The sequence below is a fragment of the Cicer arietinum genome, chromosome 3 (genome assembly GCF_000331145.2).
Source record: "Cicer arietinum cultivar CDC Frontier isolate Library 1 chromosome 3, Cicar.CDCFrontier_v2.0, whole genome shotgun sequence".
NCBI classification, from domain to species: Eukaryota; Viridiplantae; Streptophyta; class Magnoliopsida; order Fabales; family Fabaceae; genus Cicer; species Cicer arietinum.
In genome coordinates this window covers 47,662,635-47,676,813 of record NC_021162.2, presented here as the reverse complement: position 1 = coordinate 47,676,813, position 14,179 = coordinate 47,662,635, and the positions used below count along the sequence as shown (strand labels likewise).

General features: G+C 25.0%; 1 protein-coding gene across 2 annotated transcripts; it reads left to right on the top strand.

Moving 5' to 3' along the window:
* Positions 1-5,528: 5,528 nt before the first annotated feature.
* LOC101492307 (uncharacterized) lies at positions 5,529-12,297 on the top strand. 2 transcript variants are annotated; one of them, XM_073365593.1, is made up of 6 exons: positions 5,529-5,640; positions 5,763-5,948; positions 6,880-7,229; positions 10,348-10,506; positions 11,632-11,740; positions 11,902-12,297. In XM_073365593.1, exons 2-6 carry the CDS (start codon positions 5,858-5,860, stop codon positions 12,090-12,092), a joined length of 900 nt encoding a protein of 299 aa, XP_073221694.1. In that variant the 5' UTR covers positions 5,529-5,640; positions 5,763-5,857; the 3' UTR covers positions 12,093-12,297. The 2 variants fall into 2 exon arrangements, with proteins under 2 accessions (XP_073221694.1, XP_004516268.1); XM_004516211.4 differs by lacking the exon at positions 5,529-5,640 and having other exon boundaries at positions 5,703-5,948.
* The last annotated feature ends 1,882 nt before the right edge of the window (positions 12,298-14,179 follow it).

Here is a 14,179-nt window from a genome sequence, read left to right as displayed (position 1 = left end):
TTAATAGAATTTTCTTTTTATTATTATTATTAAAATTATTATTATTATTATTATTATTATTATTTTTATTATTATACTAATTATTAATATACCCATTATTATTATTAAATATAATAAATATATTATTTTATCCACCAAAAATTCAACAAAAAAAAAAAAAACTTCCCAAGTGCGAGGTCGCATCCCCAGGATGCGACCATGTGTTGCAGTTAAAAAAAATTTCTTTCAAGAGGTCGCAGCCTCAGGACGCGACTTGCATCTGGGGGGCAAAAAAGTAGGGCAGATTGGTATATTCGTGGGGTAGATTGGTATTAAAAAAAAAAAAAAAGGATATTATAATATTATTTATGTTTCTGTAATTTTGATCAACTCCAATACCAGAATTTTTTTTATTTATATCTTTTTTTTTAATTTGATCAAAATGCCATATATTAAAAAAAAATAATACAGAAATGTCTTATTTTTTAGCCTCAGTTCTAGATTGCAATGTGGCGATGCGGCCATGTGGAACATTTTTTTTTTCATCCTAAATAGAAGGCCGCATCTCGCGAATGCGACAATCTACTACTATATATATATATATTCTATTTTATTAATTATTCTTTAATAAATTATAAATAATTAAAATATTTAAAAATTCAAAAAACTATTAATAAAGCAAAATACATTAATAAATAATAATAATAATAATAATAACAATTTTAATAATATTCTAAATTTTAATAAAAATAATAATAGTAATAATAATAATAAAGTAAATTATATTAATAAAATAAAATTAATTAAATTGAATCAATAAAATATGTTAAATTAAAGAAAAAAATACATCAAATTTATATTTTATTATTATTATTATGATTATTATTATTATTATTTTCATTAATTTTTATTTATTAGATAAGAAAAATAGGAGCAAGTTGTTATAACAATGTGCCAAAAGAGGAGAAAGTTGTTATAATAATTTGACGAGGAAATTGTTATAATAATTTGCCAAAACAAATGAAAGAACGTTGTTATAATAACGTGTTAAAATAAATAACGTGTTCATGATATTTTGCCGATAAAAGAACAATGTATTTCCTTAACAATTTCACTTAATATTAGTTTTTTGAATTTTTAAATATTTTAATTAATAAAAAATTCAATTAATTGAAATAAAATACATTAATAAATAATAATAATAATAATAATAATAATTTTAATAATATTATAAATTTTATATTTTAATAATAAAATCAAACAAATAACATGTTATATTATTTTGATAATTCAATTGTATTTTGCTGGTAAATTAACACTTAGTATTATTTTATTAACAATTGAGTTATTGATTATTTAATAAAGTAAAAATAATTAAAATACTAAAATACTATTAATAAAATAAAACACATTACATTGGAGAAAAAAAAAGCAGTTAAACAATACATAGTTATTTTATCGGCAAAATATTAGGAGCATACGTTATTTATTTTCACACGTTATTATAACAACGTCCTCCTACTTGTTTTGGCAAACTATTATAACAACTTCATTCCTTTTTAACACATTATTATAACAACTTCCTCCTATTTTTTTTATCTAATAAATAAAAATTAATGATAATAATAATAATAAAATATAAATTTGATGTATTTTTTTCTTTAATTTTCTGTATTTTTTCTTTAATTTAACTTGTTTTATTGATTCAATTTAATTAATTTTATTTTATTAATATAATTTACTTTATTATTATTATTTTTATTAAAATTTAGAATATTATTAAAATTATTATTGTTATTATTATTTATTAATGTATTTTATTTTATTAATAGTTTTTTGAATTTTTAAATATTTTAATTATTTATAATTTATTAAATAATAATTAACAAAATTAATAAAATAGAAAAAAATTAAATATATATAGCATTAGATGGTCGCATCCCCACGATGCGACCTTATGAAAAAAAAAATGTTCCACATGGTCGCATCCGCACGTTGAGGTTAAAAGTATGACATTTTTGTATTATTTTTTCAATATGTGGCATTTTGGTCAATTTTTTTTAAAAAAAGGGATATAAATAAAAAAAATCCCCCAATACTACTCCATTTGAATAAACTTTTTATTTTTTAAAGAAACAAAGATCTTTATTATTCTTACTATAATTTAATTTAATTGATGTCAATTCCAAATAACACAATAAAAACAAATATAAAAACCTTAAAATTAAATTTATATTCGTTTTTTTTTTTTTTATAAAATATGCACATATCAAATTACTATCTTAAATGTAAAACTTAAAGAAACTCTATTTAAAGATATGACAATGTCCACAGTCTTCACAAATTGCATAATTTAAGCATTAATTCACTATGCACTACATAATAAACTTATATTTAGTTTTTGCGGTGACAAAAATGAAGTTATTCTATAAATTTTTGAGAAACTCCTTATAGAGGGACCATATCAACTTATAGAATAACTTCAATCTAACCAATCAATTTTTTTTGCGGTTAAATTAATGAGAAAATTAATCAATTTACTAAATCAAATGAAAAAAATTAATTTTAGCAATTTGTGATTAATCATTTTGCTACTTACCAAATTGTAAGTATTTAGCCTTTGTGTAAATGTAATTTGGTAAATGTGATTTACCAAATTTCTCATTATAGCAATTAATCAATTTACCAAATCACAAATTGCAGATTTTTTATAATATTTTTCTTCAATTTAATGTATTTTTTTTTTAGCCTACTATTTTTTTTCCAGATCTAATAAATAAAAATTAATAAAATTAATTATAATTGAAAAAAAAATACATTAAATTGAAGAAAAGTATTATAAAAATCTGCAATTTGAGATTTGGTAAATTGATTAATTGCTAAAATGAGAAATTTGATAAATCACATTTACCAAATTACATTTATTTAACGGCTAAATGCTTACAATTTGGTGAGTAGCAAATTGATTAATCACAAATTGCTAACATTAATGTTTTCATTAAATGTGATTTGGTAATTTGATTCATTTTATCATTCATTTACAAATTGATTTAGCCTCAAAAAAATTGATTTGTGGGTGATTGGTAAATTAAATATACATCACCTTGTTTGTTTTGACACATCTATTCAACCACGTTAATTTTGATATATTATTTTTTCTTCAATTTAATATACTTTGTTTCATGTTATAATATATTTTACTTTTTTTAATTATTATTATTAATTTTTATGTATTAGATCTGGAGAAAAAATAGAAGGAAGTTGTAAATAGAAATGCCATATTTTTTGCTCCAATTGTTGATCATAGGGATGCAACGAGGTGAAAGGTTTTTTTTATTTATTTTTTATTGTTAATAGATGGTCGCATCCGGGGATGCGACCTTGTATTGACATTGTTGTTTATTTTTTTTGCTATTTAATAAATATTTGTATTTATTATTAATTATGTTTATTATTATTTAATAAATTATAAATAATTCAAAATACTATTATGAAAAAATATTAATAATAAAATAATAATAAATTTAATAATATTATAAATTTTAATAATAATAATAATAACAAAAAGAATAATAATTTTAATAATAAAAAGAAAATTATATTAATAAAATAAAATAAAAATACATTAAATTAAAAGAAAAATACAATAAAAAAAGAAAAAATACTACAAATAAAAAAAATACATCAAATTAAAATTAATTATTTTCATCTAAATGGTCTCCAGTTCCATATCTACGCGGTCGTCGAACTCGTCTAGCCCTTTGTACAGGTTGACGTTATGGTTAATCCTCGTTATAGTCTGTTTGTGAATTAGAACCACTACCACCTGCTTCTGTATAATTTTGAGTTTCGACGTTATACATGGAATCAAAAACAACATAAGTCGACTCAGGAGTTGTGCAATGAGTACCAAATAAACTATAGAAAATTGCGCTCCTTGTCGGATTAACGGGAGTTGCTATTGTTGGCACAAAAGGAATGTAGTACTGAGTTGGGTATACACAGAAACATGCATAACTTTTATGAAATCAGAAATACGTAAATCAAATAGTCATAGAGTCAATACTAGGAAATATTGTCCAAACGCTGCTGGCACATCTACTTAAAATTGATGTATTTCTTTCTTTTGATTTAATGTATTTTTATTTTAATGTATTAATATAATTTTCTTATTATTATTATTATTAAAATTATTATTCTTTTTATTATTATTATTAAAATTTATAATATTATTAAATTTATTATTATTATTATTAATGTTTTTTCATAACAGTATTTTGAATTTTTAAATATTTTAATTATTTATAATTTATTAAATAATAATAAATATAATTAATAATAAATACAAATATTTATTAAATGGCAAAAAAAATGTCAATACAAGGTCGCGCGCATCACTAGGATGCGACCATCTATTAACAATAAAAAAAAACTCTTCACCTCGTCGCATCTCCAGATTACAATCAACAATTACGACAAAAAAGTAGGACATTTATGTATTTTTTTTCAAAGTGTGACATTTTGAGATAAAAAAAAAGATATAAATATAAAAATCCCCCAATACTACTCCATTTGAGTAAACTCTGAGTAGATATTTTTTATTGCTCAAAAGAAATGAAGATCTTTATTATTCTTACTATAATTTAATTGATGTCAATTTAAAAAAACACAATAAAAACAAATATAAAAACCTTAAAATTAAACTTATATTCTTATTTTTCATAGAATCCGCACATATCAAATTACTATCTTAAATGTAAAACTTAAAAGAAACTCTACTTAAAGATATGACAATGTCCACGGTCTTCACAAATTGCATAATTTAAACATTAATTCATTATGTACTACATAATACACTTATATTTAGTTTGTAACAAAAATGAAGTGATTCTATAAATTTGATTTTGCTTGAATGTGAGTTAAAAATAACATGATTTAAGGTTTGGATACATTCTTGTAAAAATTAAAAATTAGTTGAATAATAAATTTTATACAAAAAATCAATCATAAATACTAAAATTGCATGCATGTTTTGTAATGTCTTGATGGCTAAACTAACTAGTAATTTTGTCGAACACATCATGAAACCAAATATACAGTTTTAAAAGCAAAATAAACCTAAATTATCCTAAAAAAACTATTAAATATGTCAAATTCAATTCTATATTTGTAATCCTGTATAATCAATTCTTTACACTTCCAAAGAACACGGATAAATTTAACGAATTTACATTCACTATACTCATTGACTTAAAATCAGACAATTAAGATATCAAACTCAATTATTTTAATTTTATTAAAAATAAAAAAAAATATTTAAAATATGCACTATACATTCTTAATCTTAATGAAACGAGCGGTTTGAATACGTGAATGTTTCGAAATTCAAATTCACCAAATTAAACCTAAGAAGGTGCGATGTAAAACACCCTCAATCAATCACATCAACTGCCCCACCAAAAAGATTAAAATGGGTAGCATTTACCATTTTGTATTTATTCTCTTATTTTGAATGATATAATGAGTTTATTTTTCCTAAAAAGATATTCAACAAACCAATAAAATGAAAACGTCTAATATGTAGTGTTGAGTACGCGCAGTAGAAAGAAATCATTATCAAAGTGACTTCTATCAACGAAGGGAAAGGAAGAGGATTGTGCGGTATATTTTCTTTGCAATTTCAATCTCAATTACAATTGCACTTTGAGGAAGTTTCCTATAACTCTCTCTCTCTCTCTTGGACCCATTTATGAACATTTAATAATAATTGTTGTTATTTTCAGAACTAAAACTCAAAGGGTCTCTTTCTACAATCTCTTCTCTGAGATCTCTCTGATTCAAAAGCTTTCTACTTCTATATTCTCTTCTTTTGTTTGTCATGCTTCGGTTTCGGTTGTTTCGCCTTTCCTCTGTTCCACCATTTTCTATTCATGGCAATAAAATAGCTGGCTCTCATCTAATACACACAGGTTTGTTCAATTTTATCACAATATTTCTACGTTGTTTTTTTTAATTAGTTTACATTTTTATTACCACTAAAATATAAGATAATATATTTTTAGTGATGTTAAAAGTCGTTGATGTGTGATTTTCTGGGACCAAATAAGTCTTTTTTTAATATTAGATTTTAAATATTAAATGTATTGCATGTATGCAACTTTTAATAATGTGATCTAGATAACCAACACCTTACGACAATTATTTGACATTTTAGTAAAAAAATAAATGCATCAAGTTTAATAGAGGAAATGATATGTCTTTTTATGCAATTGTGAATAATTAATTTATATATTAGTTTTTGCAAGGGTTATTCTAAACAAAATTACAAAATTTAACCAATTTTGATTATTAGTACACTTATGTTACAAATTAGTAGATGTAGTCGTTGAATGATATATTTTTGCGTTTTCACCCAATTCGTATTGTATCATAAACGGACTTGAGTAAAGTTCGCTAAATCGTTATATATCGCACAGTTATATAATATTTCCAACTCTATAGTCAAATAATAAATAGTTATCCAAAATAATTACTCAAGAATTTTTCCTGAGAAATTTGAATATTTTAAAAATTTACGTGTATAACATTTAGTTCAATTAACAAATATTAAATTAAATATTGTATTCTAAGTTTGAATTGGAACTTCATTAAAAGAAATATAATTTTGTTGTTGACATATACGTGCCAACTGAAACCATTGTTCAGTACACACCACACGTTCTTAGAAAAAATTCCAAAATATTTAATATAAATAAAAAATGTTCGCTACATTAGTATACAATTTCCGTGTTGAAATTTACAAGATATAAGTAAACGTTGAACCTTCCCATCAAATTTCCGAATTGGAAATCCAATTAAAATTGAGCATATTGCGTATTTGAATAGTTGTATAAATTTCAGTGAAAATGGGTTTAAGAGGAAAGAAAAATATGGAAAAGCAACATCCAATTTTGCAGCAAAATGTAATCGTGATGAGGCACAGCGAACGCATCGATAACTTTGAGCCGTTGTGGGCATCGATGGCGTCACGACCGTGGGATCCACCACTATCAGAATCGGGGCAAGTTCGGGCATTCCAAACGGGTCGGAGGATTAAACAGAGTCTTGGATTCACGATAGATCGAGTCTTTGTCTCCCCATTTCTCCGTTGCATCCAGACTGCTGCCGAAGTTGGTAATGCTCTGTTGATTAATGATGGTGATGGATCTCTCGTTGGCGACCGCATTTTGGTTGACTCTACAAAACTCAAGGTAAGCATATTATTTGCAATATTAATATTTTTAGATTTTATTACTTGTAATTTGTTTCTTACACATGCAATACGGTTGTTAATTGTTATAGTTTATTGTACAGCTGCAATTTGGCTTTTTCTGCGAATTAGATAAATGAAGAAACTGCACATTTTGATAGAAGTTTAATTTTACTATAAATAGATTTACTACTGATTTTGTACAAAAAAAGACAGAGAAAGATTTACTGTTGATTTGCATCCGAGAAAAAAATATTTACTTCTGATTTTTCGCTAAACATTAAACACTAACTCAAATATTTGTCAATTATATATTAAATTATATATCATGTGTTTCTTATAACCATCATAATAACTATATTTTATCTTTATCATGTATGTTATATACATCATGATATATATAATATATATTTTGATATAATAAAATTAGTATTGTGAATTATTATATATAAAATTATTTTTTTAAATTAAATTATTATATTTTAAATATTATAAATTAATTAAAAAATACTAAAAAATTAAATATGTAATGAAATGAATTTTTATTTAAAGTTATCAATTAATACTACTAAATAAATAATTGAAATTTTAAAAACAAAACTATGAATAATCAAATAATTATATTTTATATGTTAGGATGTAAAGAAAGATACAATATATATTATATGTAAATGATAAAAATATATCGTAAACAAATTATATTTATTTTAAAATGTAAATTAATTTTCATATTTTTATAATTTTGAATTCTAATTAATTAAATTATATTAAAAGACAAAACTATTCTTACGATAAAATCATAAACACTTTTTAAATTAATTATTAATGTTTCATTTGTAAGTTTAATATTAAATTTTATTAATTATTTTTATATTTATATTTTATTAAATTTATAATTTTATTGTATATTTTATATAGATAATTGAATAAATTAATGTTCATATCTTATTTTGCTAGTTTCTAATCCAACTTATATTTAAGATAAAAATTTTAACTAAAAAGATATAATATAATAAAGTTCTAAATTAATTTATCATATCATATTAACTGATTATGGATCATGTCTTTTATTTTACTCATCAAATAAATTCTAAATGTAGTCATTTGAAATCAAAGTGGCTCGAAAGAGTATATCTTTAGTTATTTTTAACAACTTTTTTGGTTAAAATATTTTCTGATTTTTCTTTCTCGTTATTATTACGAGTTAAAATATATTTGATTGTATTATCTGATAGTAACTACGGTCATATTAGCCGCTAAACTTCCTTTAAAAAATATATATTTTATTGTTGTATGAAGACAACACATTTATTTAAAAAAAAAGACTAGTATTACTTGAAATATGCATTTCTGGGGCAAAAATGATCTTATTTTCTTAGTTAATATAGTTTGGAAAACGAAATTATAAAATAAGTGTGGTAAGTACAGTTTAATTAGTAATTACAACTTACAAGAATATTGACCAGTAGTGAATTAGATTTAAATTCAGATTAGTTTCTGTAGTTAAAAAAAATATGAATCTAATTACTAAACTGTTTAAAAATTAAAAAAATTGAAAATTTGAACTACAAGTGTTACCTAAAAAATTGTACGGAAAAGTTAATATTCCTTCATAATAATTGTTTCTTTATAAAAGAACCTCTTCAATTGAGAAGCAAAAGGAGGAATCGCGTCCTCAAATACAAAAAGGTCCTAGGACTTAGGAGGGATTTCTTCCTACCAAACATGATAGAAAGTTATACCTTGTACTCCATACTCATATATTCTTATCGTTTTTTAAATAATAATAATTTTTTTATTCCATTAAATTTAATTTGAATTTTAAAAAAGTTTAAAACAAGTTTTTTTAAAAAATTAAATTTTGTATCGAAAAACTTTTTTCAAATTTTTTGATATACAAACTTAAATTTTTCAAAAATATATTTGTATATTAGAAAACTTAAAAAAAAATTTAGTACACAAAAATAAATTTATGTATTAAAAAATTTTAAAAAGAAATTCAATACATAAATATTAGGATTTAAACCGTACTAAAATACATTGTATATGGAATTTTTTTTAAATTTTTTGATATACAAAAAAATACATTTGTATATTAAAATATTTAAAAGAATATTTTTTTGAAAAATACGACTTTCAAAAAATAAATCTAAAATCTCTTAAAACTAAAGTTGAATTTAATAAAATAATTTTTTTTTAAATAATAAGTACTCTATATAAATCGTAGGAGTAGGAGTATATTGTATGGGTATAGGAGTATAATAAGTACTCAACAACATACAAGTGGGCCTACTTTGTTAGAGCACGGCATGGGTCATAATTATTACAACAGGGGATGTTTTTTCAACCCCTTAAAAATCTGATGTTTTCATTTTCTTTTAAAATTCGATAATGTAAAATGTCAATCTAGTAGAAAAAACTAAGACTAACGATGTTATTGGATATTCAAATCTAATAGTATTTTTTTATGATCCAACATTTTTTACAAATTTTAAATAAACATTAAGATCGAATGAACATCTATTACAATTTCCAAATTTCCAAACACGTGAGAGAAAAAATAAACTTAAAACAATTTAGTTGTAGATTGAATCTCGAATCTCCTAAAAAAGTTTAACACTAACAATTATAGCTCCAGCCTACATTTTTATTAAACTATCCATTTTAGTCTTTTTCTTAAAAAAAACATAACAAAAAAGATAATGTTACCAGAAAACCTTAAGAAATGTTTTACGGAACAATAATATTTTTCTTTCAAAAACTATTAGATTGTTTTTTCTGAAATAAAAAGCTATCACAAACTTAATTTAAAACTATTAGATTGTTTTTTCTGAAATAAAAAGCTATCACAAACTTAATTTTAGTTTTTTGTTACACAATTAAAATCTCGTTGGAGTAGTAGACTTTTTCATTTTCTAAAAAATCACACTTTTCAAAATTATCTTTAAAACTAAAGTGACACATTTTTTTGTTTTCTTTTGTTTTTCCACGTCAAAAGAATTTTTGATTTGGTTGCAAATATATACATATTTTTCACTCTTGGGAGCATTTATGTATAGATTATGACTACGGTTTTAATTAATTTGTTAATATTCCTTCCTTGGTTTCCACATTTGTAGGTCTCTATTGAGTATGGATTATGTGAAATGATAAACAGTATAGCCATCCGTCTCAACGTTGCTCCTAAAGATGGAAATTTGAGTTTTGATATAACAGAGCTTAAAGCCATGCTCCCGGCTAGGACTGTGGGTGATAATGGTGAAATGGTATATAAAGAGGTATTTTCATCCTTATAATACATTTTTATTTATTTTTGTCCTTTCAATTACATTACTTTTTTATTTATGGTTCTTGTTTTAGTGATTATACTATTTGTTAATATTCATTTTAGTCCGTACTTAGCTTAATTATATTGGAAAGATTACAATCAAATGTTCTTCGTAGTATCTTAGACCACTTTTAGAATTGATGGCTATTCATAAACCAACACAGTCTTTTCAACATATTTTGTCTCACTCATATATTTTTGGCAAACTTTCCCAAAAAATTAATCATTTGTGCTTCAATTTAAACACATTTTACTATGAAGTTCTTATGTTATTGGCCCATTAAAATAAGATACATCTTGTTGGTATATGTAGTAGCAACTAATTTTTATAAGCCATACTTCAACCATACAGTCTTATATTTGTACAATCTTAGGATCTCTCTCATTTCAATGTGAATTCAGTATTCATGTGTTCTTTTTCTTATAAGCATGTTAGAAGCTGTTCATTGAACATGCATTGTACACAAGCCATATTCACAACCTGCTCTTGTCAGTCTTAAGTGTCACATGCGAGCTTCCATTTGGTTTGGCCTTGAACAACATTGTACTAGGAGAGGTCCTCTCAGATACATATTCTAATATCTAGTACTACTTTTATGATTCCCGATTGTCTCCTTAAACCAACATGAGTTTTTTCATAATATTTTGTCTCCATTCACATACTTTAAGAGAAACTACTGAGAAAGTCACCAATTCCATTAGTGGTCACTATTAAGTTCTTATGTTATTGACTACCGAAAATTAAGATGTATTTTGTTGGTATAAGTAATGTAGTATCAATAAATTCTATAAGTCATCCTTCAACCATAGAGTCTCATACCTATACGGTCTTAAGATCCCCCTCATTCTAATGTTACTTCGGTCCATTCAAGTGTTCTTTATCTAGAAGCATGACAAAGCTGCTCAATGAATATACCTTGTGCACCGATGAGACCTCCTGTTTGAAACTCCTTCAATGTCCTTTAGCTAGCGTTCACCAACTGAGTTATCTCCGCGGGACTTATTATTATAAGAAAAATATGCTTGCAAATATTATTGAGGCTGATGAAAACTTGTTTTGCTTGATAAACCTCAGTTACCTGAATGGGAAGAGTCGGTTTTGCAAGCAAGGGCTAGATATCAACAAACAATTCAGAACCTTGCAGATAAATATCCAACTGAGAACTTGTTGTTTGTTACACATGGTAAAATAAAAATTCAATTCCAGTCCCTTTAACTTTTTAGAGAAAATTATCACGTTGCTTTAATTTCCATGTAGTACTTATCTATATATTTGAAAAAAAATTGCACATCTTTAAGTTGTGATGGTCTTAGTTAAATGTATAATTGAAGTGAACCTTTGCAGGGGAAGGAATTCAGGTGGCTGTTTCTTCATTCAGAAAGGATGTTGTGGTAAATGAAGTGGAGTATTGTGGATATGTAGAACTTACACGTCCTATTTTCAAAAAAGATCATTCACTTATTGGTGGAGAGTTCAATTTACTAACTCAAAGTGGTCAAAGTGGGGTAACCTATATTTCCTCCCACGGTCTTTGAATAAAGGATATCAACCAAACTTGAAATGTATATCAAGTTTATAGGATTCTAGTTTAGAGTCCCACGAAATGAATTAAATTATACTTGAGCTTATAGTTTGGCGGAGCTTAGTTTTGTAACTTCAAATGCTGAGTTTCAATTTTATTTGGGTTATTTGTAAATTGTCATATGTGTTACTTTGATTAATAAAAAGTTCCTTCTTCTTCGTTTTATTTTTAAAATAAAATAAAATTGGTCGATGGAAGTGGAAGTTAAAATGTAAATAAGTTTGCTATTATTTTGCATAAAAATTATTTAATTTTATTGCTTTTATTATAAATACATCGCAACCGTCGAGTGTGATAAGATTATATGCATCACGAAGAAGAAGAAGGTGATTCTAGATAAATGGAAGACGATGAAACTTTTTGCTTTGATCTTGGTTGTGGTACTCTGTTTTAGGAATGGTATACACTCATGTGACTTGTTTAATGCAAGATCAATTTATTTCTCAAGTTCATCAAAATCCTGAAACCCACCCATACCCAAAAGCTTCTTAAAAAACAAGAATCAATCGTCATTTTTCTAAGTCCAAAATATTTCCCTCCCTAAAGGATAAAGATTGTGTCCAGTCTTGCACTCAAAACTCTTTTTTAACTATTCGATTTAGATCAAAATGGTTCAATTTTAAAACTTTAATTTTTAAATTTAAAATTTAATTTAAATTTTAATTGTCCAATCTTCATAATGCATGCGACTAGAAAGTTTTTAACTATAAAACTGTATACAATTCAAATCTCGCTCGAACTCCAAATCTCTCATCCTTCCTTATTTTACAATGTTTTTTCTTCTCATGTTTACAAATGATTATCACTTATCAATCATATGCTCTATTTTTGGAAGTAGGTGGTGTAATGTATATATACAACTACAACTTATCAATCATATGCTTTGGAAGTGGATGGCGTAATGCATATATATAATTACAACGAATTAGTTTTTAGGGACAACTATATCAACATTAATTACATCAACTTTCAATAGAATTTTGTTAACAATGATAAACAAACATAAATATAAAAGAGAAGAGGAACCCCATTAATGTTTCAAAACCAAAATAAATAAACGTCCAAGATAATAGAGTTACAATAAATATATATACAAGAAAATAGAAAAGTCTAAAGGATAATAATATTATCTAACAATCTTTACAATCAATCATGTCTAAATAAGTTTTTCAAACAATCTCAAGTTTTAACACAAGGTTTTATCAGCCTCAAACCAATGCAAGGAAGTCCTACATCTTCTACCATAACCAAATTCTCTAAAGATTGGTTGGTTCTCATAGTCTCACCGTCAGTTTCTAGATGGTACGTTGAACTCATTCTAATTAAGGTTTGTACCAAAAACACTAGAATGTAATGAACAGACTCAGTTGGTTTATCAACAATAACCCTGTAACACCATAAAAATCTTAATAATATATTTTAGTAATATTATGATTAAAATATTGTTATATGTGTGTTGAAGTGGTGTGATAATTTTCTATGTATTTGCATTTGTAAATGGGGGACATTCGTTATCCATTCTTTGATTTCTTGTTCCAATGTATCAAATTTAACAATTTCGTGAGTAAATTTGTTGGCAGCCATTATAAAAAGAGAAAGCATATATATGGCCATATGGGTCGTGCTCTTTCTAACATTTTGAAGCAGATGACAACTGATGAGTTCAATGCTATCATGCCTTCCTGATTACCAAGCTATGCGAAAGGGTGCGAGTGTCCCCATTACTACATATTTGATAGATATGTATTCCATTCCATCAGTGGAACAACTAGAAGGGGATACTGGAGAGGATGATGCAACAATTGATGATTAATCCGAAAGAGTGACAAGAATGTTTAGAATGGGAAATGAGAAACATATGTTTCAAGTATTTGCATCATCTCATGGAGTCTTAGGAGGTATATCCACCGATAAACTTATTGCTCGGTCTCTCACATGGATTTCATGATTATAGGAATTGGTTCTTTAAGTGATATTTGGGTCATTTTAGTGAGGCTGCGCTTTTTTCTTGCCAAGATCTAGTTGGTGTGTCCGCACCAA

Coding starts and splice junctions, on each gene's coding strand:
- LOC101492307 (XM_073365593.1), top strand. CDS start 5,858: ATGCTTCGGTTTCGGTTGTTTCGCCTTTCCTCTGTTCCACCATTTTCT. Junction 5,949..6,879: donor CTCTCATCTAATACACACAG/GTTTGTTCAATT, acceptor TATAAATTTCAG/TGAAAATGGGTTTAAGAGGA. Junction 7,230..10,347: donor TTGACTCTACAAAACTCAAG/GTAAGCATATTA, acceptor CCACATTTGTAG/GTCTCTATTGAGTATGGATT.